The sequence below is a fragment of the Leptodactylus fuscus genome, chromosome 1 (assembly GCF_031893055.1).
Source record: "Leptodactylus fuscus isolate aLepFus1 chromosome 1, aLepFus1.hap2, whole genome shotgun sequence".
Taxonomy (NCBI): Eukaryota; Metazoa; Chordata; class Amphibia; order Anura; family Leptodactylidae; genus Leptodactylus; species Leptodactylus fuscus.
This window is the reverse complement of record NC_134265.1, coordinates 240594765-240620852: the sequence shown is the minus strand read 5'-3', so window position 1 is coordinate 240620852 and position 26088 is coordinate 240594765. Positions and strand designations below refer to the sequence as shown.

The following is a 26088-nucleotide window of genomic DNA, read 5'->3' as shown; positions in this document are numbered from 1 at the left end:
CTAGAGAAATGGAAATCTAATAACGGCAATGTCAACAGCTTTTTAGCTCCGTATCTCAAAGGTCATATATTTGCATCCTGACAACGGCCACAATCCACCTACCTCTGTTAAATGATGATCACTAGGTTTACTCTTCTGTATTGTAGCTGCAAAGCATGAAGTTTGTGTCCATATCTAGACAAAAACGGAACATAGAGAGAGGAGAAAAAAAAACTAGAAATCCAGCACAAGATCAGCACATGCAGAGTTAGGAAGATTAAGGCCGTGCATAACATTAAGCCCTGTTCATTTATTTTTTTCTACAGAAAGTAAAGTACTGCAAGCTCTGCAGAGCCCCTCAATTTACTGTACAAAGCCATACACAGAGGAAGGGGTAGAGCAATTCCACATCCACTATTAAACTGTTCACTTTTATACTTTTTAGTTTGATGTTTCACTGAAAGCATGAATGTTAATCTCTCCATAATTCAGTATTAAGAAGCGAAGGTGGTATAGTAATCTCTCTGTAACAACCAATGAAAAATATGCTGGGGAAACTTTTTCAAAGACATTCCACAAATTCCTAGAAGTAACTTCGGGCTCGTTCACATCTGCGCCCGTACTCCGTTCTGGAGGTTTCTGTTTCCTGCACAAAACAGGGCAGGAGACGGAAACCTGCCGGGATCTTTCCAAACCCATTCATTTGAATGGGTTTGAAAAGTGTCCGGCCGTGAGCGCCGGTGAGCGTTTTATGCTCTCCGCCGCGAAACTGTTTTTTTTTAAACCGGACACAGAGTTGGACATGCAGGACTTTGTGTCCGGTTTTAAAAAAAACGGTTTCGCCGCAGAGAGCTCAAAACGCTCACCGGCGCTCATGGCCAGACTCGACATGACAGGTTTCAGTCTTCTGCATGCAGAAGACGGAAACCTGATAACGGATTCCAGATGCTGGTGTGAACCCAGCGTAAGTTGTATAAGAGCTATGTATGGAAGAATACACTGAGTACTGCTCCATGTAGACCCCATAAACTCCAATATAAATATTCAGTTATAAAACAGCAATTCACAAAAAAAAAAAAAACAGTAGATAATGGCCAAAGTGAGTTTGTTGTGGAACCCAATTTAAAGCCTCACTCCGACATTCTAATGAAGAATGGACAATGTATTCACTTCCTGGGTGCATTGTTCACTATATTAAAGAGGACCTTTCACCTCCTGGAGCACATGCGGTTTTATACACCACTAGAAAGCCGACAGTGCGCTGAATGGCTGAACAGCTTTCCTGTTCTGTGCCCCCCGGTGAAGAGCTATCGGTGCCAGTACAGACTGTCGGGAACGCCCTTCTGACTGTGAAGAGCTACAGTACCGGGACTGAAAGCTCTTTACCCGGGGCACAGATCGGGAAAGCCAACACTGCGCTGAATTCAGCGCACTGTCAGCTTTCTAGCAGTATATAGAACTGCCAGTTCCCTGGACCATGAAAGGTCCTCTTTAACTGGAGTCAATACCATTCTAGCTCCCCTCTCACCACTAGTTAGGGGTAGTTCACACGGAGTAAACTTGCGTGTATTTTGGCATGTGTAAAATAAGACTCCCATTGACTTCAATGACATTTCACACGTGTATTTTGATGTGTATTTTGGCGGGGTTTTTTTACACGTGTAAAAAAAAAATGTCATTGAAGTCAATGGGAGTCTTATTTTACACATGTAAAATTACACGCCAAAATACACGCCAGTTTACTCCGTGTGAACTACCCTTCAATGTAAGTAGGATGTCTAATAACAATGGCATTAGATGTGATTGCTAACATTATAGAGTCACACAAAGGCTAAGGCCCCACAGCAAAAAAGCTGTGGTAGAAAACGCAGCAGCAACACATCGCGGTTATTCCTGTAGTGTTTTTCGCAGAAAGGACTTTCTGCTTCAATTACCCCTATTTCCGTAGGTATAACTGACATGCTGCGACTTTGCTAGAATCCCACCTACTACACAGTGACTGTAAAAAGCTGCATTTTTATTCTGTGGCCTTTCTGCCACGTACGGTCCCAGCCTCAAAAGGATATGACAAGCCTGTTCAAGTACCAGAGCTTATCTTCAGAGCTCCGGGAACTGCAGTTTTCACATCATATTTCATCATCGGCGGCATCTGTTTTTTGGTGTATCCACACTATGCTACTCCTGATGAATACTGTTACAATATAAGAAAGGTTGAAACATGTTGAGATTTTGGGCAATCACATGAGGGACATTTCTTTGGGAAGCTCCCAATATTCCTTATGGGGTGAAACTGAGCTTCCCTGTTGGGGATATTACCCTCAATATACAGACGTATATCACTCTTTCCCTGCCATGTTGGTGATACAGGATACCAATCTATCTGACTGTGCCTATAACATAATTGGGGGACACATTTACAGGGAGGTCCTATCATTTTTAGGGTCACTCTATTATGCATTGATGATACCATCATTATTGGACATCCTACTTAACTAGTAGGGAGAGTGGAGCTGGAATGGTACTGACACCAGCTTATACAGGTCTGGCTCGTCTATCTATTATACAACCATTTCTACCTTTCCTTTCTGTGATTTCATATATGTACAACTAGTGAGAAGAAAACCATGAGAAACATATAGCAACCAATCAGATCCCAGCTCTCATTTCTCCACTGCTCTTTTGAAAATGAAAGCAGGGACCTGACTGGTGCTATGGCGCTCCCGACTGGCGCTAGTTTTGGTAAATAACCAGGCATCCTTATGGTCTATAAATACACAGAAAATTACTATGGGGTGTTATTACCTTCAAATATAGTCAGTAAATAAGCGCAAAAGCCAAGAAGCATGCCGATAGTCAAAGCAAATAACCTGGGGCTGCAAGGATCGTCTCACCTCAGCAGCAGCAGCAGCAGCAGCACTACTACGGTAGGAATTCTAAGCGCTCCACCTAGTGGATGGAAGTAATATTGTTCAGGAATTATTTACCATAGAGAATAGAGAATCCCCCACTGAAATAATAAACTCTTAGTAATTTCATACATACAGTTGTAGACGCGATGTGACGTCATCACATCGCATCTACAAAGCCAGTAGCCGGCATGCAGCAGCGAAGCAAGGAGCTGAACTGTGTCCTCTGGACGCAGATCTGAGTTGAAATCGGGACATACCTCCGTCCAACCGGGACCGCGGGACACGTCACCCAAATCGTGAATGTCCCGCGGAAATTGGGACGGTTGGGAGGTATGTATATATGTCCTATTAAAAATCACCTACACCTACCGCATGCGGCCCTTTACAGGCATATCTGTGGCCCGGGCCGCAGAGGTGCAATACTCTCGCGGCTACTCGCTACTACACGCTGCTTTGTAGACGTGATGTGACGTGATGACGTCACATCGCGTCTAAATCTTAAGGCGGAAGGCGCACGGGTTGAGCCGCGCGGCTTCCGCCCCCGGCAGCACCCTCCTATGTCGGCTCATTCATTTGAGTCGACAGCGGAGGGGGAAGCCGCGATGGTCGCGGCAGGCGGGTTTTCATCAGAGAGAGACGCGGCTCTGGGGGTAGAGATGGAGGGGGGACATGAATCTGGGGGCAGAGATGGGGGGACATGAATCTGGAGGCAGAGATGGGGGGACATGAATCTGGGGGCAGAGATGGGGGGACATGAATCTGGGGGCAGAGATGGGGGACATGAATCTGGGGGCAGAGATGGGGGGACATGAATCTGGGGGCAGAGATGGGGGGGACATGAATATGGGGGGCAGAGATGGGGGGATATGAATCTGGGGGCAGAGATGGGGGATATGAATCTGGGGGCAGAGATGGGAGGGACATGAGTCTGGGGGCAGAGATGGAGGGGACATGAAACTGGGTGCAGAGATGGAGGGGGGACATGAATCTGGGGGCAGAGATGGGGGGACATGAATCTGGGGGAAGAGATGGGGGGACATGAATCTGGGGGCAGAGATGGGGGGACATGAATCTGGGGGCAGAGATGGGGGGACATGAATCTGGGGGCAGAGATGGGGTACATGAATCTGGGGGCAGAGATGGGGGGACATGAATCTGGGGGCAGAGATGGGGGGACATGAATATGGGGGCAGAGATGGGGGGGACATGAATATGGGGGGGCAGAGATGGGGGGATATGAATCTGGGGGCAGAGATGGGGGGATATGAATCTGGGGGGCAGAGATGGGAGGGACATGAGTCTGGGGGCAGAGATGGAGGGGACATGAAACTGGGTGCAGAGATGGAGGGGGGACATGAATCTGGGGGCAGAGATGGGGGGACATGAATCTGGGGGCAGAGATGGGGGGACATGAATCTGGGGGCAGAGATGGGGGGACATGAATCTGGGGGCAGAGATGGGGGGATATGAATCTGGGGGCAGAGATGGGGATATGAATCTGGGGGACAGAGATGGGAGGGACATGAGTCTGGGGGCAGAGATGGAGGGGACATGAAAATGGGTGCTGAGATGGAGGGGGGACATGAATCTGGGGGCAGAGATGGGGGGACATGAATCTGGGGGAAGAGATGGGGGACATGAATCTGGGGGCAGAGATGGGGGGACATGAATCTGGGGGCAGAGATGGAGGGGGGACATGAATCTGGGGGCAGAGATGGAGGGGGGACATGAATCTGGGGGCAGAGATGGGGGGACATGAATCTGGGGGCAGAGATGGAGGGTGGACATGAATCTGGGGGCAGAGATGGAGAGGGTACATGAATCTGGGGGCAGAGATGGGGGGACATGAATCTGGGGGCAGAGATGGAGGGGGGACATGAATCTGGGGGCAGAGATGGGGGGAGATGAATCTGGGGGCAGAGATGGGGGGAGATGAATCTGGGGGCAGAGATGGGGGGAGATGAATCTGGGGGCAGAGATGGGGGGACATGAATCTGGGGGCAGAGATGGAGGGGGGACATGAATCTGGGGGCAGAGATGGAGAGGGGACATGAATCTGGGGGCAGAGATGGGGGGACATGAATCTGGGGGCAGAGATGGAGGGGGGACATGAATCTGGGGGCAGAGATGGAGAGGGGACATGAATCTGGGGGCAGAGATGGGGGGACATGAATCTGGGGGCAGAGATGGAGGGGGGACATGAATCTGGGGGCAGAGATGGGGGGACATGAATCTGGGGGCAGAGATGGGGGGACATGAATCTGGGGGCAGAGATGGAGGGGGGACATGAATCTGGAGGCAGAGATGGGGGGACATGAATCTGGGGGCAGAGATGGGGGGAGATGAATCTGGGGGCAGAGATGGGGGGACATGAATCTGGGGGCAGATATGGGGGACATGAATCTGGGGCAGATATGGGGGGACATGAATCTGGGGGCAGATGAAGGGTGTATATGTAAACAGATAATTTTCTTTTATTAAACTAACAAAATCTTCTCAGAGAACAAGGCTGACTGATCATCACTTATAATCTAAAAAAGATTGAAAAAAAAGATAGCAAATAAATGTTTAGTTTTTAATTGCTGTATTTTTGTTAAATATATTAGTTGCTGTTACATATTACTACTTCATATCTTGTTTTCATGACTGCTGTTAAAATATGTGTGTGACATTAGCTGCTGTGTGCGGCCCTGCCTGACCTACACTGTAGGAAATTTAATAAATTGTCTCAGTTGCCAATAGCAACCAATAACAATTAAGCTTTCAATTTTTCAGGAGCATATTATGAAATAAAAAATGAGTTATGATTGGTTGCTATGGGCAGCCAACTAAGACAGTTTTTCCAACTCTGGGAGCTGGAGAACATTGTCTTTGATAAATTAATCCTATTTTCTATATTATTCGGAGGTCTTGAAGTCTGTACTGACTGCAGCATTTGAGAGGTTAAACGTGTGAGATAGTTATCTCTGCCATTAGAGCAGACACTATTAGAGATGAGCGAGTAGTACTCGATCGAGTAGGTATTCGATCGAATACTATGGTATTCGAAATACTCGTTCTCGATCGAGTACTACTACCTGTTCGAAGTTAAGATTTCATGCAGAACCAGCGTTGATTGGCAGAATGCTATACATTGCCAATCAACGCTGGTTCTTCTCTTACCTTTAGAAGTCTTCTCCCTGCGCAGCTTCCCCGCGGCGTCTTCCGGCTCTGAATTCACTCTGCCAGGCATCACACCTGGGCAGAGCTGACTGTGCATGTCCGCTTGTAATGCGGGCATGCGCAGTCGGCTCTGCCCAGGCCCGATGCCTAGCAGAGTGAATTCAAGGCCAGAAGAGGACGCGGGGACGCTGCGCAGGGAGAAGAATCCAGCCCGACCCTCACTCATGGACTTGGTAAGTAGAATTTGATCGAATGTTGCGTACCCCTGAAACGAGCCTTCCCCCCATAGACTATAATGGGGTTTAAAACCCGTTCGAACAGTCGAACAGTGTGCGGCTGTTCGAATCGGATTTCGAACCCCGAACATTTTACTGTTCACTCATCTCTAGACACTATCACTACAGTATAATGGAGTAGTGGTTTGTAAGAATAAAGCTACAACTCTCGGCAGGTCTTAAAAGGGGTTGTCCAGAATATTTTAGTTCTCGGTAGGAGGCTGGGAAAGGTGAAACCTAAAAAAATTTAAAAAAAACAAACTCACCTGTCCCCAGTGCTCCAGTGTTCCCAGCTGATGTCCAGTCCAGCAGGACCCGAGGGCTTGTTCCAGCGGAAGTCATCAAAAAGGATGACGTTGAGGCCTCCAACGCCAACCAACTTTCTACACAGGACATCTGTCTGACCGGGCATGCCGCTCTCTAGGCCCCCCGTGCCGCTGACCCTAACAATCCATGGGATGTCATCTGCAAGGTCCATAGCTTCTGTCTAAAAAGAGGCTACCATGCGGAGAGCCCATGAGGCAGAGCCTGTACTCCTCCAAGATTACCTGCTGTCCCTCCTGCCCAATCTTTCCTGCCTCACTGGCTAAGAAAAAGGCCCTTAAGCCTCTCCTGGACATTTTGATTCAGAATCACATCCCATACACCTGGCGCTTCCCCTTTCGATTGCAAGTGTGAAAAGAAGGCTGGCTCATAGTGCTTACTCATCCCCGTGTCATCCACTACTTTGCAGCTACCCTTGGCATCTCTCCTGTGGATATTCCGTATTGGCCTGCTCTTCCTGGAGCCCCTGCAAACTTCCAACGCCCAGTGCAGACCTGAACTTTGCAGACAAGATCAAGCTTCAGCTACTGGCGATCCCCCTCTGACACATGGAGTCGCTTCCTCAACTTTAACCTCGGGCACCTGTTTCCTGGAACCACCTGATTCTGCACACCTGTTTTTGACTTGCTTTAGGCTCTCCCTTGGAGATGTGGGAGGCTTCCTCCATCTCTGTACCTCTGTAGAGTGGCTGTTTGCACTGGAGTCCTCCACCGCCTTGGGGATACGCCTTTCCCCTCATGCTCCTTTCCTGTGATGTTTGCCTTTAGTTTTATCATCCCCTGATGCTGTTATACTTTTGTTATCAGCCAAACAGGTTGTCTGTTTTAGTTTGCACTTATGCAGTTGTATATTTATTGCCGTGGCCCAGAGGACTGGAGATGGGGAAGGAGTGACTCTGAGTTCGCATAGCTCGTCTCCCAGCGGGGCATTTGCGCTATTATGTAGTGTGCCCTTTGGTGTATTGGCCATTTATCCACATCTTCTCTTGGTGAGGTTTCCCCTCCCCCACTTAGTGTTTTTTTGTTTTTTTTTCCTTTTCTCCCCTCTTGTCCCTTGTTGCTTTTGTCTTTCTTGTCTGTTCCTCCCCATTTAGGTAGTGCCCTACTTCTTTCCTCCCCCCCCTTTTCCCCTATTCCCCTTGGACATGGCTTCTGTGACCTTGAACTTCCTTAACGATAAGGCCTCAATGTTCCTCAGAAGAGAAGCCAGATTTGCTTGACTCTGAGAGTAGATTCATTTTCCTGAGACTGTGCATTGGCAGCACAGTGGTCACCCCCAGTATGCGCGACAAGAATGGACGTGATGTACATAACCCGGTTGATATCACAGAGGCTTTTCAGGCTTATTACCTGATCTAGTCAATATATGCGGTCAATGTGCTGACCTCAACTCAGTCTCTATAAACTTACCTGCATGACTATGTCCTTGATACGGCCTTACCAACCATCGCAGACGCTGACAGGCCCTCCTTGGATGAACCTTTCTCTGAGGAGGAATTGTTGGCAGTTATCCATGCACCCCCGTCGGGTAAGTCTTCTGTTCCAGACGACTTTAACCCCTGACTCTACAAATGCTTTAAGGGACTCCAGGTTCCCACTTAGGACACAGGTGTTTAATTGCTTCGATAACTCTGGAACAGTTGGGGATCAGACCTGGATTTCTGTGAAATATCCCGTCTCTGTATGACGATACTACTGCCAAAGTAAGTGCTAATGGAATCCTGTCTGAGGGGTTTTTGGTGCAGAACGGGACCAGGCAGGGTTGTCCCTTGTCTCCCCTTCTTTTTCGTCCTGGTTATGGAACACCTTGCGGTGGCCCTGCAGAGATTCCCTAGTGTGCAGGGCCTTCAAATGGGGGGCATGCAGGTTAAGATCGTGTTGTACAACTTACTTCTGTACAATAGCAGTATTTCTGTGAGGTTTTTTAATCCACAAAAAAAGCTAATAAAATTTAGTAAATAAGTTATAGGCAACCAAAAATGATATCATTACAACATGCATCTCATTCCACAAAAAAAAAACAGCCCTCATATGGCAACATCACCAGAAAAAAAAAAAAAAAAAAAAAATATATATATATATATATATATATATATATATATAGTATATACTGTATATATATATATATAGCTTGCACAATGTGAAGACAAAAAACCCCCAAATTGCCAACATTAGAACATAACCGCCTACTTTAGGAAGACAATGCATAACCTTTTAGCTGATGGTGAAAATGGCAATTTTTCCAGGAATACTTCATTTCAGCACATAATATGTTGTGCTCAGCTTGTATCAAAAAATGAACGCTTTAAAAGCTGTTGTGCCCAGGATACCTGCTGAACAGTTTTTGGAGTGTGTCTCTACTGACACAAGTTGGGTGCAACATATTGGGCACTGAAATGGCAGATCTCTAGAAAAATTGCAATTTTCACTTTCATTATCAGCTGCCCATTCATTTATGGAAATTAAATTAAGGCAACACTCAAGGGTTAAAAATGCTCGCTATTCCACTTGATAAATCCCTTCAGTGGTGTAGTTTTCAAACTGGGGTCACAAGTCTACGGATTCCACTTTGCTGGCAATTCAGTGGCTCTGCAAAAGTGGCATGATGTCCAAAACCAAACTTTGCTCCAAAAACCAAAATAGCGCTCCTTCCCTTCTATGCTCAAACAACGGTTTATATCCACATATGACATTGTTAAGTAAGTTATCCTGTGTACAACTGTCATACATGTGGGCATTAACTGTCATTTGGGTACACAGCAGGGTACAAATGTGAAGCAGTGATATGTGCTTTTGGACCGCAGATTTAGATTGTTGTTTTTTGGACACCATGTCACATTTGCAGAGACCCTAAAATTGCCCCTACAAAATAGGGTCACTTCTTGGGGAATTCTAATTTACTGGCACCTCCAGGGCTCTGCTAAAACAACATGGTGTCCAGAAAGTCAGTCTAAATCTGTACCGCAAAAGCTAAGAAGCATAGTGCTCCTTCCTTTCTGAGCCCTGATGTGTGCCCAAGCAGCAGTTTATACCCACTTAATAGTTTTAGGATTGCATGTCTCTCATAACACAAAGTGGGTGCAATGCATTGAGCACTGAATTGACATATTTCTTTAAAACAGTCAATTTTCACTTTGTATGTTAATTTTTGGGAAGCACTGAGGCTCAAAATGATAATACCCTTTGAGAAATTCCTTGAGTGGAGTAGTTTCCAAAATGGGTTCATTTGGAGATGCATTTAACTCCTTTACCTTTTTGTGAATATGTTAATTTTAGGGCTATATAAATGTATTATTAATAAAAATAAATGAAATGTCTAAATTTCACCTCCATATTGTTTTAATTACCATGAAATGCTTAAGGGTTAAAAAATTTCCCAAATGCGGTTTTAAATTATTTGAAGGGTGTAGTTTAGAAAATGGGATGATTTAGGGGGGGGGGGGTTCTAATATATAGTTTGGTAAATTTACTTGTAAATCTAGAAAATTGCTGTTGAACTTGTAAGCCTTTTAATGTCGAAAAAAAAATAAAGAACAATTAAAAAGAGGATTCCAATATAAAGCAGAGATATGGTAGATAATAATTATTAATATTTATTTGGGTGATATGTCTATCTGAAAAGCAGAGCATTTCACAGTTTTAAAAATAATTATGAGTAAACAAAACTTCAAACAGATCCCACAGTAGTTTATTACAAAACCCATATATACAATATATACACATACACCAAATATGTACATTTAATCACATGTTAAAACAGCAATGAAAATAATTTTTATGCAAAACCATCATCCTGTATAGTGGCCACTGTTGTATGAATGGTATGTCTGTTACATAAACAGAATTGCTTAAACACTAGATACACAGTAGTTATACTACGTAGAAACAGACTCACTGTACAATACAAGAGGGTACCATAGGGCAAAGTGGAAACCCATATGAAATAAATAAATAGTTGCCAATAGTTGTGTGCAAGTTACCCAGATAGTAACAAGGATGCTTTCACATCAAGTTCAGAAGATAAGTTAAAGGGGTTCTCCAGGAAGAGAATTAATTTTCAAAAAAGGTCTGTTAGTGCATCCAAATACCTTTAGCAGTGTTCTGACCAATTTCTGGGTTTTGGGGAGCTCCTGGGATCCTCTGTATTTGTTTACATAGCATCTTCCTATTGTGTGCCTTTACTACAACTACCATGATTGCTTGGCTGTACTCAGAGCTGACTCTCTTCTCCTCCCAGTTTTCCAATCCGGCCTTCCACTGTATTGTGCATGAGGAAGAAGTGGCAGTGGCAGTGATGTAACATGCCTGGACCGGAAGGAAGGCCAGGTAAGTAGAATTGGGTGGTAGGGCTGCAAATAATGAAGCAGGTAGTACCGTCACTGCTGACATTGTGAGACCAGAAATTCATTTACCGATAGTCACCATGTCATTGGAACTACTAACTGTGAGCCAGGAGCGGTCACATGACCGACTGTCAGAATCAGAGACAGCAGCAAGATAGAAAAAACAAATATATTACAGAGTTGGATTGATGTGTATAGGGGGAAAAATGATCAAAATACAAGTTTATCCTGGAAAACCCCTTTAAGTTATAACCTCTTACAGCATTTGGGATCAAAAATAGAGTCTTGGCAGAAAGAAGCAAAATATTCCCCCACCATATACATAGAGAATACCAAAAATCATCTTCTGCTTCGTTTAAAAGGAGATATGGTGTCCCAAACATAACATATAAGGGGTCTAAACTGTTGTACAGGATTAGAAAAACATAATAACTGTCTTCGAGAACAGCACCAACCCAGTTACCTAGTTGTAAGTTTGTAAGTGGTACTTTGTAGCTTAGCTCCATTTACTTAAAGGGGCTCTATCATTAGATTTTAGTGATTTGAGATAAAGATGTGCCTGAATAGCCTTTAAAAAGGCTACTCGGGTGCTGCTAGTCCTTTTTAAAAAGACCCCCCCCGTTTTTGTTAATTACCTTTGAAATGGTTATTCTATTTCTATTGAAATTTCTCACGTGTGCAGTAGCACTCCCTCCGGAGCTCTACTGCGCACACTCTTGCGTCATTTTCCTGTAGAGGACATTGCGAACTGTTGCTGGAGCATGCGCAATAGCGCTTGTCCTTCACGGCGGTCTCTATTGAAATTTCACGCATGTGCAGTAGCGCTCACCCCGGAGCGCTACTACGCACGCCCCAGCAAGATTTTCCTGTAGAGAACATTGCAATCTGGCACTGGAGCGTGCACGCGCAAAATTTCAATAGAAACCGCCAGGAAGGACAATGCCGGAGGTGGTGAATAAGAAGGAGGAGGAGGAGTTATGCAGCAAAAGCAAGATGACACTAGGGGGTTGCAAGGAAAGCCCACCGTGCACAAAAAGACTGATTTTCATAACCATTTCAAAGGTAATTAACAAAAACGGGGGGGGGGGGGGGGGGGGGCTTTTTAAAAATGCTATTCAGGCATATCTTTATCTCAAAAAGCTAAAATCTAATGATAGAGCTCCTTTTACACACAACCTTGTTGACAGGGGTGGTACGGTTTCCAGAAGATAGCAGCCACATTTTTGTAATCCTAGACAACCACAAAAACAAAATAAACACACACGCCACCCTGCACCAATTAAATTCATGTTCCATTAACAATTGTATAAAGACTGTCCAATCGTATCAATACCCGAGTTGATAACGTAACACTGATTATTTTTATATCTACACATAACAATGCTCATCAAGGATTAATTGGCATCAAAGAACAGAGAAAAATATCATTCTATTCTGCTCCTATTCACGGGTTCTGAAAGAGTTACAAATTACAAACCTTCATAAAATACAAAACTAAATATGTTTACAAGTATACAGTAGTGTTCAATAAGTCTCACATATTATAAATACAAACCCTATACATAATGTAACAGAGAGGAAATACCCGCATATGATGCTAACTATTGCAGTGCAAAATGAATTAAAACCTAAAGAAAGGACGATGAGTACAATTCATCCCCCTTCTCTCTCCAGTACTGTTCCACCAGAATGTGCTATTCGAGTTAGTTATACTAAGTGATAATGGTTTTATTTAGCCATAATATTCATGTATACAGGGTGTCCGGAAAGTAAGTACACAAAATGAAAGGGTGGACTTTAGCCAGTATATGAAGTGTTTTTTATTAATGAATATGTGACTGGAAATGCACCATTGTGGCGCTGCAGGTAGACCGAGATGTCGGTTTCCTATCCAAGAATTGCTCAAAGTGCTGGCCGCCAGCCTCGATTCAAGCAGTGCAACACCGGGAGATGGATTGACGCACCTGTTCACAGACTCCTGGGAGACAACATCTTAGGACCCTATTTCCTCCCACCGAGACTCAACGCCAACAACTACTTGGCATTTCTGCAGGATGATTTGCCGGTGTTGCTCAAAGACGTGCCTTTGAACATCAGGGCAAAGATGTGGCTCCAGCAGGATGGAGCACCTCCCCATTTTGGCTGCATCATTCATGAACACATCAACAACTGATGGCCGAATCGGTGGATCAGATGCGGCGGACCTGTGTTGTTCGTTGTGTATGCAAAGCCTGTGCCAACCCGCGAAGAGCTTGTGAACTGCATCCAGGCTGTGTTCGTCATGGTGAGGGCCATGCCAGGAGTCTGTGAACAGGTGCGTCAATCCATCTCCCGGCGTTGCACTGCTTTCATCGAGGCAGGTGGCCAGCACTTCGAGCAATTCTTGTAAATAAGTAACAGCGATTAAACTGATTTCCCATTAAAGCGCTTTCTCTTCTTCGTTTCTCCTTTCACATGGCGCAGTGAGGAATAGGAAACTGACATCTCGGACTTCCTACAGCGCCACAACGGTGCATTTCCGGTTACATGTTAATTAATAAAAAACACATATAATGGCTAAAGTCCACCCTTTCATTTTGTGTACTTACTTTCCGGACACCCTGTATAGGATCCTTCCTTCCATCCAACATAATTGTACATTACAAGCAGCGTTCCCTGGCATACAAGGAAATTGATGTAATTTACAGAGCAAAATACACAGTGCACATAGATCAACATTTTGTGCCACTTAAAGAGGACCTTTCACCCCCTTAAACATGTCCAGTTCTTTACTTCATTAATAGGTGCTGCTTCACAGATTCCGGTAAAGTTGGATTTTTTTTGTAGCTCCTACAGTGCCTAAGCAATCAATTAGTTGTAGTGCCTGACAATATAGAGTGTCAGGAGGGCGGTGTCAGGCAGTATAATTCAGGAGTATAACAGGAGTATAACTCTGAGCTCTGATACTGGATACCCCTGATTGGAGCTCTGAATCACACCCCATGTCCAACACTGACCTTTTGACAAGATAGAGCTTAAATAGCACACTAGGCACCAAAACTACCTGCAATTGTTGCTTGGAAATGGAAGCTGGAGAGAAAATTCCAACGGTGCTGAAATCAGTGGAGCAGCACCTATTAACATATGTTAAGAACTTTCATTTGTGGAGGTGGTGAAAGGTTCTCTTCAATAACCCAAGAGACGTCTGCTGGTCAAGCCCATCTGCCACTTGATGCAAAGCCACGACTGAAAGAAAAATTTACTTCAGAACTCTTGTGCTTTCCCCAGGCTCCAAAAGGAACAATTATGGCTGTGCTATTATCTTCTGCACCATACTGGATAGCCTAAAAATGAAAGACAAAAGAAAACAATTACCACAGAAATATATTGGACGTTATTAAAACAGGTTGCATGCCCAAAACCTATGTTGGCGAACTGACACTCAGAGCTCTCTCTGTTGGCACGAGCCGTCGCCCTGATCGCTCAATAATGGGGATTCCCAATTAATGCGTGATCACGTCTTTTAGCTGTATGTGCACATAAAGCTGAAAACTGGCACTGTAGGCCACGGGAACGCGGCTTATACTTGCAGCAGAGTGTGACCTCTTCCCCATCGTAGGCGTGATGACATCATTCATCAACACCTGCAGTTAGAACAAGGAGGATGCTTGGCTGCTCTTTGTGGGAGGTAAGGTAAGTAGCATATAATACTGTGTGGGGGCCACTGTGGAGCATATAGTACTGTGTGAGGGCCCACTGTGGAGCATATAATGTCTGTGAGGACCCACTGTGGAGCGTATAATTCTGTGTAGGGGACCATTGTGGAGCCTATAATACTGAGCGGGGGCCCACCTTGCAGCGTATAATACTGTCTGGGGGCCACTGTGGAGCCTCATGTGTAAACCAGGTTTTCTACTGACATAAGTATTTCCTCTGTTTTATATGTAACTAGTTTACTTTAACTGTTTAAATTACTCAAATTACTTTAATTGGAGAAGCTCAAGATCAATGTATAAGATTGTGATGTGTGGTCCATGACTTTTTTTTCTTGTTGGATAGTTATGCTATTTATTTTAACCCCTTAGAGACACAGCCCAAAAGTGACTTAAGGACCAGGCCTCTTTTTTCAAAACTGACATGTGTCACTTTAAATGGCAATAGCTTTGAGACGCTTTAACTTACACAAGTGATTCTGAGATTGTTTTTTTGTGACATATTGTACTTCATGTCAGTAGAAAATTTTTGTCGATATTTTTTGCCTTTGATTATGAAAAAATAGGAAATTTGATGAAAATTTGGAAAAAAGTGCAGTTTTCAAACTTTGAAATTGCAAGCCTTTCAAATGGAAAGCCATACTACCCAAATTTTTTGATAAATATAATTAACCATGTCTCTGATTTATGTAGAAGTCAAATTTTAATCACCCTTTCATTTTTTTCAGATATTATAAGGCTTACAAGTCAAGCAGTGATTTTCCAAATTTTCAAGAAAATTTCCAAAACACATTTTTCAAGGGACCAGTTCAGTTTTGAAGGGAACTTGAGAGGCCTCTCTTGTAAAACCCCCCATAAGTCACCCCATTCTCAAAACTGCACTCCTGAAAGAATCCAAAACAGCAGTTAGAAAGTTTCTTAACCCTTTCAGCATTTCACAGCAATTAAAACAAAATGGAGGTCAAATTTACATTTTTCAATTTCTATCACTAATATATTCATTTAGCCCTAGAATTTACACATTTACTAAGGGTTAAAGGAGAAATTGCACCCCACATTTTGTTACGCAATTTCTCCCGAACACGGCAATACCCCATATGTGCTGGTACCCTAATGTACGGGCACACGGTCGCTCTCAGAACGGATGGAGCGCTAATTGGATTTTGTAGGCCAGATTTTGCTAAAATACATTGCAGGCACCATGTTCCTTTTGCAGAGCCCCCAAGGTGCCAAAACAGTGGAAACCCCCAAAATGTGACCCCATTTTGGAAACTAGACCCCTCAAGGAATTTATCAAGGAGTATAGTGAGCACTTTGACCCTACAGGAGTGTAACAGAATTGGCCCAACAAAAGGAAAAGTGACATTTTTTGCTATAAAATGTAGCTTTAACCCCAAATTATGCATTTCCACAAGGGGTTAAAAGAGAAAATGCACCCCACAAGTTGTCAAGCATTTTCTCCCAAAAACAGGAATGCCCCACATGTGGATGTTAAGTGATCTATGGGCACGCTGTAAGGTCCAGAGCGGAAGGAGCGCTATTGGGATTTTGGAGGGCAAATTTAGCTTGAGTTTGTACAAGGCACCATGTTGCATTTGGAGAGCCCCTGAAGTGCCAGAACAGTAGAAACCCCCCCAAAATGACCCCATTTTGGAAACTAGACCCCTCAAGGAATTTATCAAGGGGTATAGTGAGCACTTGAACCCTACAGGTGCTTCACAGATTTTTTTACCATTGAGAAGTGAAAATGAAAAATTACTTTTTTTATAATAAAATGTCACTGTAGCCCCAAATTTTTCATCTTCACGAGGGGTTAAAGGAGAAATTGCACCCCACATTTTGTTACGCAATTTCTCCCGAACACGGCAATACCCCATATGTGCTGGTACCCTAATGTACGGGCACACGGTCGCTCTCAGAACGGATGGAGTGCTAATTGGATTTTGTAGGCCAGATTTTGCTAAAATAGATTGCAGGCACCATGTTCCTTTTGCAGAGCCCCCAAGGTGCCAAAACAGTGGAAACCCCCAAAATGTGACCCCATTTTGGAAACTAGACCCCTCAAGGAATTTATCAAGGGGTATAGTGAGCACTTTGACCCTACAGGAGTGTAACAGAATTGGCCCAACAAAAGGAAAAGTGACATTTTTTGCTATAAAATGTAGCTTTAACCCCAAATTATGCATTTCCACAAGGGGTTAAAAGAGAAAATGCACCCCACAAATTGTCAAGCACTTTGCCCCAACTACAGAAATGCCCCACATGTGGACGTAAAGTGATGTATGGTCACACAGTGGGATAGAACAATAGTTGGAGGGTAGATTTGGCTGAAATTGGTTTTAGTTACCATGTCACATTTGTAGAGGCCTTGAAGTGCCAAAACAGTGGAAACCCCCAAAATGTGACCCCATTTTGGAAACTAGACCCCTCAAGGAATTTATCAAGGGGTATAGTGAGCCCTTTGACCCTACAGGAGTGTAACAGAATTGGCCCAACAAAAGGAAAAGTGACATTTTTTTGCTATAAAATGTAGCTTTAACCCCAAATTATGCATTTCCACAAGGGGTTAAAAGAGAAAATGCACCCCACAAATTGTCAAGCATTTTCTCCCAACTACAGAAATGCCCCACATGTGGACGTAAAGTGATGTATGGTCACACAGTGGGATAGAACAATAGTTGGAGGGTAGATTTGGCTGAAATTGGTTTTAGTTACCATGTCACATTTCTAGAGGCCTTGAAGTGCCAAAACAGTGGAAACCCCCAAAATATGACCCCATTTTGGAAACTAGACCCCTTGACTTCAGTGACGTTAGTGTTAAATTACACCTCTTAAAAAATTTACCAAGAAGTATAGCAAACATTTGGATGCAGCTTGTATGGCAATAATTTATTATCCAGAAATTACTGCATAACCGGATGAAAGTAATTGTGTGCAGAGTACGTGATGGTATAAGGAGGCGATATTCCATGGAAAATAAATTCTAAAATTAATATTCCATGGAAGAGTGGTACAATCTAAAGCACTCCTTCATGCACAGGCCAGGTTTATCAGGGCAGGTGTCACACTGATAAATGGTGTCTCTCCTTATTCCTCTTTTGTAACACACTCTGCATCTTTTCTGAGTTTTCCCTTTTTTAGCAGTTTGGGGGACTTCACCGGGAAAATGTTGCCCTGGTACAATACGGGAACCATGAGTTTCAGAAGTACTGGGGCCTGGCACTTCTAGGTCCCCAAATATCAGGGACTTGATAATTGCCTCCTGAAACTCAAGGAAAGTTCCTGTGTGGCCTGCACATTGTGATAGCACGTAAGAGTTATACAATGCCATCTGAACCATGTGCACGGCCAGCTTTTTGTACCACACTCTTGTTTTTCGCATGGCACTGTAGGGCTTTAGGACTTGATCAGATAGATCAACCCCTCCCATGTACTTATTGTATGCCAGGATGCAGTCTGGCTTGGAGACAGTGGTACTGGTGCCACGCAGAGGGACAGAGGTGCTGCCGCTGCCATTAGCTGTGGTCAGTACAAGGACATCCCTCTTGTCCCTACACTTGACCAGCAGCATATTCTCATTGCAGACGGCACTACTCTCACCCTTTCTGAGGCGCTGCTCAATATGTGCCCTAGGGAGGCCTCTTTGATTTCTGCGCACAGTCCCACAAGCTGCAGTTCCTCTAGAACTCAGGGACCTAAAGAGTGGGATGCTGGTGTAAAAGTTATCCACATAGAGGTGATAACCCTTGTCCAGCAGTGGGTGCATCAAATCCCACACAATTTTCCCACTAACTCCTAGGATTGGGGGGCAGTCTGGGGGCTCAATCCTTGTGTCCCTTCCTTCATACACCCTAAATTTATAAGTGTATCCTGAACTGCTCTCACATAGCTTATACATTTTAATGCCATACCGTGCCCGCTTACTGGGCAAGTATTGGCGGAATTTTAGCCTCCCTTTGAAACTGATCAGAGACTCATCAATTGCAATGTTCTGATCAGGGATGTAGGACTCTGCAAATTTGGAACTAAAGTGGTCAATGACTGGCCTAACTTTGTATAAGCGGTCAAAATTTGGGGCATCTTGGGGCGGGCACTGGGAATTATCATTATAATGAATGAACTTTAGGATACTTTCAAACCGCCTCCTGGACATAGCCATTCGATAGATTGGAGTGTTGTGCAAGACGTCTGTACTCCAATACTGACGAATTTTAGGTTTTTTCACTATGCCCATATGCAGAATAAGACCCCAGAAAATCTTCATTTCTGCTGCATTTACTGGGGTCCAGTTCTGTGGCCTGGCATAGGAAGAGGTGGCATTTTGTTCCAAAAATTGTTCAGCGTACAAATTCGTTTGGGCTACCATAAGATCTACAAACTCATCAGAGAAAAAGATTTTGAAAAAGTCATTTTCTCTGAAGCCCTCAGTCTCAATTTGTATTCCTGACCGGGCAACAAAGTCAGGAAGCTGAGGCTCATAATTTTCTGGGGGTGGGGTCCACATGGGCTCTACAGGTGGGGCAACTAACTCAGCAATTGTTCTGGGGCGCCTCCTTTGGGGTTGCTCATCACTGGAGGAGGAGGAGGAGGAAGAAGAGGAAAAATAAAGGAATGGGGCATTTTCCTCTTCTCCCTCGCTGGCGGTATCAGTGTCAGAGGCCAGTATGGCGTACGCCTCTTCTACTGAAAACCTTCTTTGGGATGATTGGGACATTTTTGTGTGTGTGTGGTGTTTTACTTGAGTATATAAAACTTTATTTCTTGAAACTTTATTTCTTTGAAACTTTATTTCTTTGAAACTTTTTCAGTGTGGGGTGTGTGTTGTGCTTTAACACGTGTATTTTATGTAAAAAAAAAACAAAAAAAAAACCTTCCCTTCTATCAAAAATGGAGCTATATATAGATTGAAAAAAAACTGAGCCAAAAATCATAAATGTGACCAATAACGTATATTTTATTACTGGTCAATTTGCGGTGGCGAGTTTTACAAAAAAAAAGCTTGTGCACAAACAAAATTCTCTTTTCTACCTACTAGAAAAAAAAACTTAGCCAAAAATCACAAATGTGACCAATAACGTATATTTTATTACTGGTCAATTTGCGGTGGCGAGTTTTACAAAAAAAAAAGCTTGTGCACAAACAAAATTCTCTTTTCTACCTACTAGAAAAAAAAACTGAGCCAAAAATCACAAATGTGACCAATAACGTATATTTTATTACTGGTCAATTTGCGGTGGCGAGTTTTACAAAAAAAAAAAAGCTTGTGCACAAACAAAATTCTCTTTTCTACCTACTAAAAAAAAAAAACTGAGCCAAAAATCACAAATGTGACCAATAACGTATATTTTATTACTGGTCAATTTGCGGTGGCGAGTTTTACAAAAAAAAAAGCTTGTGCACAAACAAAATTCTCTTTTCTACCTACTAGAAAAAAAAACTGAGCCAAAAATCACAAATGTGACCAATAACGTATATTTTATTACTGGTCAATTTGCGGTGGCGAGTTTTACAAAAAAAAAAAGCTTGTGCACAAACAAAATTCTCTTTTCTACCTACTAGAAAAAAAAACTGAGCCAAAAATCACAAATGTGACCAATAACGTATATTTTATTACTGGTCAATTTGCGGTGGCCAGTTTTACAAAAAAAAAAAAGCTTGTGCACAAACAAAATTCTCTTTTCTACCTACTAGAAAAAAAAACTGAGCCAAAAATCACAAATGTGACCAATAACGTATATTTTATTACTGGTCAATTTGCGGTGGCGAGTTTTACAAAAAAAAAAAAGCTTGTGCACAAACAAAATTCTCTTTTCTACCTACTAGAAAAAAAAACTGAGCCAAAAATCACAAATGTGACCAATAACGTATATTTTATTACTGGTCAATTTGCGGTGGCGAGTTTTACAAAAAAAAAAAAGCTTGTGCACAAACAAAATTCTCTTTTCTACCTACTAGAAGAAAAAACTGAGCCCAAAATCACAAATGTGACCAGTAACGTATATTTTATTACTGGTCAATTTGCGGTGGCGAGTTTTATAAAAAAAAAAGCTTGTGCACAAACAAAATTCTCTTTTCTACCTACTAGAAAAAAAAACTGAGCCAAAAATCACAAATGTGACCAATAACGTATATTTTATTACTGGTCAATTTGCGGTGGCGAGTTTTACAAAAAAAAAAGCTTGTGCACAAACAAAATTCTCTTTTCTACCTACTAGAAAAAAAAACTGAGCCAAAAATCACAAATGTGACCAATAACGTATATTTTATTACTGGTCAATTTGCGGTGGCGAGTTTTACAAAAAAAAAAGCTTGTGCACAAACAAAATTCTCTTTTCTACCTACTAGAAAAAAAAACTGAGCCAAAAATCACAAATGTGACCAATAACGTATATTTTATTACTGGTCAATTTGCGGTGGCGAGTTTTACAAAAAAAAAAGCTTGTGCACAAACAAAATTCTCTTTTCTACCTACTAGAAAAAAAAACTGAGCCAAAAATCACAAATGTGACCAATAACGTATATTTTATTACTGGTCAATTTGCGGTGGCGAGTTTTACAAAAAAAAAAGCTTGTGCACAAACAAAATTCTCTTTTCTACCTACTAGAAAAAAAAACTGCCCCCAAAATCACAAATGTGACCAGTAACGTATATTTTATTACTGGTCAATTTGCGGTGGCGAGTTTTACAAAAAAAAAAAGCTTGTGCACAAACAAAAAAAAAGAAAAGGAAAAAAAAATGCAAAAATGCAAAAAAACCTAACAAAAAAAAAAAAAAAAATTTGGAGAAATGCCAAAAAGGGCTTTCTCAAAAAGGGGAGGGAAGTGAGTCTCTTTTCTGCACAGAATGCAGAGTTTAGGACCCAGAAGCTGGAGGAGCCAGACAGTCTCAGATGCCTCGGTCAGGAAAGGGTGGAGAGGAGATGGGAGGGGGGACGGGAGACGGCAGAGGGGAGAGATGGGCAGTAGAGGGCTGGCTGGGAGAGGACCTAGGACGTCTGGCAGAATCTGATCGAGGTATGACGCAGCGGTAATGCAGCAATCTCACGCACAGGGCTCACAGGGCAGCACGGGTTCTGCTCTGCTCGCAATTCCCAGAGGGAGTGATGTAAGCAGAGCAGTGCCCGAAGTTTACACTGCCCTGCACGCCATTGATTGGTCAATCTGCCATGATGCTGGCAGATTGACCAATTAAAACATCTGGAGGGGGTCGCACCACTGTACGCCCCCCAAACACTCGACAGGGATTGGTGCAAGGTGTAGCTCCAATCACTGTCACTTTTGTACCGATCTGTCGGCACAGATCATTGGATCTGTGCCGGCAAGCTGCAATTGGACATTGCGAAGCAATCGTCCAATTGCAGCGATCCACGTGGCAGGGAGGGGGTTAAATCTTCCGATTCATGTAAAGAAAGTTGTCTGCTGTCATGGACAGCAGCAACCTTCTTACAGTTTCCGTGTCTTGAGACACGGAGGCTGTTTATAACCATGACGTATTATTATTTCATGGTGCGCGAAGTACCTCGCGTCCATGACGTAATAGTACGTCAAAGGTCGCTAAGGGGTTAAATCTACTTATTATATTCTACAGTCTCGTACCAAAGAATTAACTACTACCACACCATAATACCATGATACCAAAACTACTGTACAAAGCAACAACAAAACACACCCCACTCAATATGCCTATTGAGCTATGTAGATTACCACGGGTTGCATGGATTTGGAAGAACAAACATAAGATGTGACCTCTACCAGTTCTATGTTTGTTTTGAAGGCATGGCTTTGCTTTTATCTTGGGACATATATTATGGGATGTTACATCAGCTAAGTTACATCATCACTATATAAAATGAGTAGATGCATTGGGGGAAAGCTTTTAGGCTCAGTGTCTGAAGTAAAGCCAAGTAGGAGATTAATGTGTAAATGTTTTCACATTCAAAGAAATTTTCTACATTTTATTCAATGAGAGCAGGGTACGTCTGTTCTCCTAAAGCTACTATACCTACACTTACAATATGGCTATGTTATTTATTTATTGAGCACTATGCGGTCTGTGTTTGTTCATTTTTGTTGTGTGCATATATGCTCACTCTGAGCCCAGAGGTGTATTTACTCTGCATCTCGCACACTGCTTATATATATATATATATATATATATATATATATATATATATATATATATATATATATACACACATTTGTTTACGTTTGTACTCACTTTCATTTGTTTTATATACATGCACTTGCACTTTTGACTATCTAACGAATGTATCAGTTGTGTAATGCAGCTTATGCCTACTAGGGCCTCTATGTGTTTGGATAGTTACTATGTGTAACATCACAATGGTCCCTTTTGTGCACACTATACTTATTTTATGACAGACATTTGTTATAATCTTTCTATGTGCTCTTATAGATATAGGACTACCAGTCATAGTACTGTGCATATTATTTATAGTCACTAGGTACTTCTACCATACTTACCTCTATGTAATATTTTGTGTGTGCACATACGCTCACTTTGAGCCTAGAGGCGTATTTACTCTGCATCTCGCACACTGCATATGTATATATTTGCATACTTTTTTACTCACTTCCATTTGTTTCATATATATGCACTTGCACTTTTGACTATATAATGGATGTATCTGGTGGGTGATGCAGCTTATACCTATTAGGGTCTTGTGCACAGTAGACTTATTTTACGACAGACCTTTGTTATAATCTTCCTATGTGCTCTTATAGATATAGGACTATTGGTCATAGTACTGTGTATATTGTCTACAGTCACTATAGGTACATTTACCATACTTACCTTTATGTAATTTTTGTGGATATACTTACCTTTCAAATTTACATACCCATTTTTATGTCTATTTAATTGCCTTGAGTTCAGACACCCTTTGTCTGATGGTACTTGTCCTTCACTGTTGTATGTCTCGATCTTATATTTATCAATAAAATTTGTATCCTTTTAACCTAATGATATTTTGAGTACTCCTCCTTTTTTTTCTTTGTGTTTTGATATTATCCTTTGTGGTTTAGGAGTACATTGGTTTACATGGCCTTTATATAGGGAACACACTATGGCTTTGATGTGTGTTATGTACCTTTGATACCATGTTTGTTTTGTACCTCTGTTTTATATGTAACTAGATTACTTAAATTTTTATGCAAAATAGATCCTTCACCTTTGGAAGATTACTGGAGTTCTCCTTGCTCTCCACAAGTAGAATAATGAGAACCTTCAATGTACTAAGATGCCACACAATTCTCACCTGTTCAGTGAGGACTTGAGCTGCTTCACAGGGATCATGGCACTGGTTGATGATGTCGCAGATTTCCTGACTGTTTACAATAAAGTTAATGCCATCCGTGGTTAATACTAAGAAGCCATCATCCGCATGTTGGAGCTGTAAATGAATGTAGATACATTCTTTCTAGAGAAAAGATTTATTTTTCAAACTGCTATATATTACAGTTTCTAGACATTTTTTTGGGGCTGTTTCACATAGCAGATTTTCATTCCATGCTAGAGTCTTAAGTCGATTTTTGTGGGTAACCCCACACAGAATAGCTCTAGTGAAAGAAGAAAATCATCGTGAAGACCAGCAGCAGTACCAGTAGCAAAGCCTTAAAGGGATTCTACCATTAAAAAACTTTTTTTTCTAGGTAACACGTCGGAATAGCCTTTAGAAAGGCTATTCATCTCCTACTTTTGGAAGTGATGTCCACCGTGCCGTTCGTTCGAAATACCGGTTTGTACCGGTATGCTAATTAGTTCTCTCACAGCAATGGGGGCGTCCCCATTGCTGCTCGAAAACCGATTCCAGCGCCGCCTCTATCTTCTTCTGCATCCTCCCCTTCCTTCTTCGGCTTGACCTCGGATGCCTGCGCAGTACGCTCTGTTCGGCGAACTTCGCCGAACGTACTTCGCATGCCTGCGGCCATAGTGCCAACACAGCAAGTTCGCCAAACAGAGCGTACTGCGTAGGCGTCTGACATCAAGCCAAAGAAGGAAGGGGAGGATGCAGAAGAAGATACAGGCGGCGCTGGAGTCGGTTTTTGAGCAGCAATGGGGACGCCCCCATTGCATCTCCTGCGCTGGGGGACGCGCCCATCGCTGCGAGAGAACTAATTAGCATACCGGTACAAACCGGTATTTCGAACGAACGGCGCGGCGGAGATCACTTCCAAAGGTAGGAGACAAATAGCCTTTCTAAAGGCTATTCCGACGTGTTACCTAGAAAAAAAAGTTTTTTAATGGTAGAATCCCTTTAAATTTCTGTCAATCTCTTATGTAGTCCCAAATTATTATGCCTGGTCTTTATTTAACTGAAACACAACAGCCATGTGAAGGAGAGAGGTTTGGGGGATCTTTATATAACAGTCGGACAATCCAGGTGAAGTACAACTAGAACAATAGACACAGTGTGTGGGAATAAACTAAAAATATCTATGAATTAGACACTTTTGTATACAACAACAACAACGTTGTAAACTGTGCCAGATTGGCTCAAGCTGCAATACAAAATCTGCCACACTTAACATAACCCAAATTTGCTGTCGGGTGTTCAGTGCTAGTTTTTAAGTGGTTTGTAGAAGTCTCCCGTGTACTTCATGCTATTATTTAAGTGGTGAGAGTGATGGAGTTCAAGATTCCCTTTTCTTCCTGACCTTCACATTTAAAAAAAATCCTCTGAACTGACTACAGCATTGTTCACAGAATTTACTTGAGAAAGGTGCCAAGAATTCCAAAACGTTGTAATCTGTCATCATTATCAGTTAGCCATTAAAAAGGTATCAGCTACTGAAGACTATAAAGTTTTTTTTGTTTGGTTTTTTTATATTTCCTACAGTATTGTGTGCACTACACACACACACAAAAAAAAAACACTTCTAGGTAATAAGAAAACAGAATAACAATAAGTAAGAGGAAATAGCTGTTTGTTATTGGACATCCATTAAAAGTGTATGGTCAACTTTAGGCTAGGTTCCTCTGTGCAGGATTTTTCTCCCTGCCAGAGTCTCCAACAGAAGAACTAATCTTCAGATGGAACATAATGCAAATCTTGATTAGAAGACAGGTTTTGGAGATGGGGTGAGAGGCAATTTAACAGATTCTCACCTTAATCTTCTTGGTCTCAGGCTCTGCTATCACGCCCATTGACTTGAGATCCAAATCCCCTATGCTTCTTGTCATTGCAAGTCTTCCATTTACATGAGGTTGTCCCAAGCTGTTCCAAGTAACAAAACCACCACATTCCCTTATCCTGAAAACAAGGATAATACATTTAATTTCATTTTAAATTAGGGAGCCTTCTACTGACCCTGTCCTTTGACTAACACCATATGGTAAGGTGAACTTTTTTGTGATCTGTTCACTGTTTGGTGCAGTGTGGCGT

General features: G+C 42.6%; 2 protein-coding genes across 3 annotated transcripts in view; both read right to left on the bottom strand.

Moving 5' to 3' along the window:
• ABCG2 (ATP binding cassette subfamily G member 2 (JR blood group)) overlaps nucleotides 1–176 on the bottom strand; it is a 111646-nt gene extending 111470 nt beyond the window's left edge. Inside the window, exon 1 of the mRNA XM_075285181.1 lies at nucleotides 103–176. The gene's annotated coding sequence lies outside the window, so the exon portion shown is untranslated. The remainder of the gene's footprint in view (nucleotides 1–102) is intronic.
• Nucleotides 177–10255: 10079 nt separating this feature from the next.
• LOC142216755 (protein phosphatase 1K, mitochondrial-like) overlaps nucleotides 10256–26088 on the bottom strand; it is a 30434-nt gene continuing 14601 nt past the window's right edge. Inside the window, exons 5-7 of one of the 2 annotated variants that reach the window (XM_075284791.1) lie at nucleotides 25812–25956; nucleotides 23962–24123; nucleotides 10256–14314 (exon numbers count right to left, since the gene is read on the bottom strand). In XM_075284791.1, the coding sequence (XP_075140892.1) occupies nucleotides 14183–14314; nucleotides 23962–24123; nucleotides 25812–25956 (439 nt within the window). In that variant the 3' untranslated portion in view covers nucleotides 10256–14182. The remainder of the gene's footprint in view (nucleotides 14315–23961; nucleotides 24124–25811; nucleotides 25957–26088) is intronic. The other variant, XM_075284798.1, reaches the window with a different exon arrangement.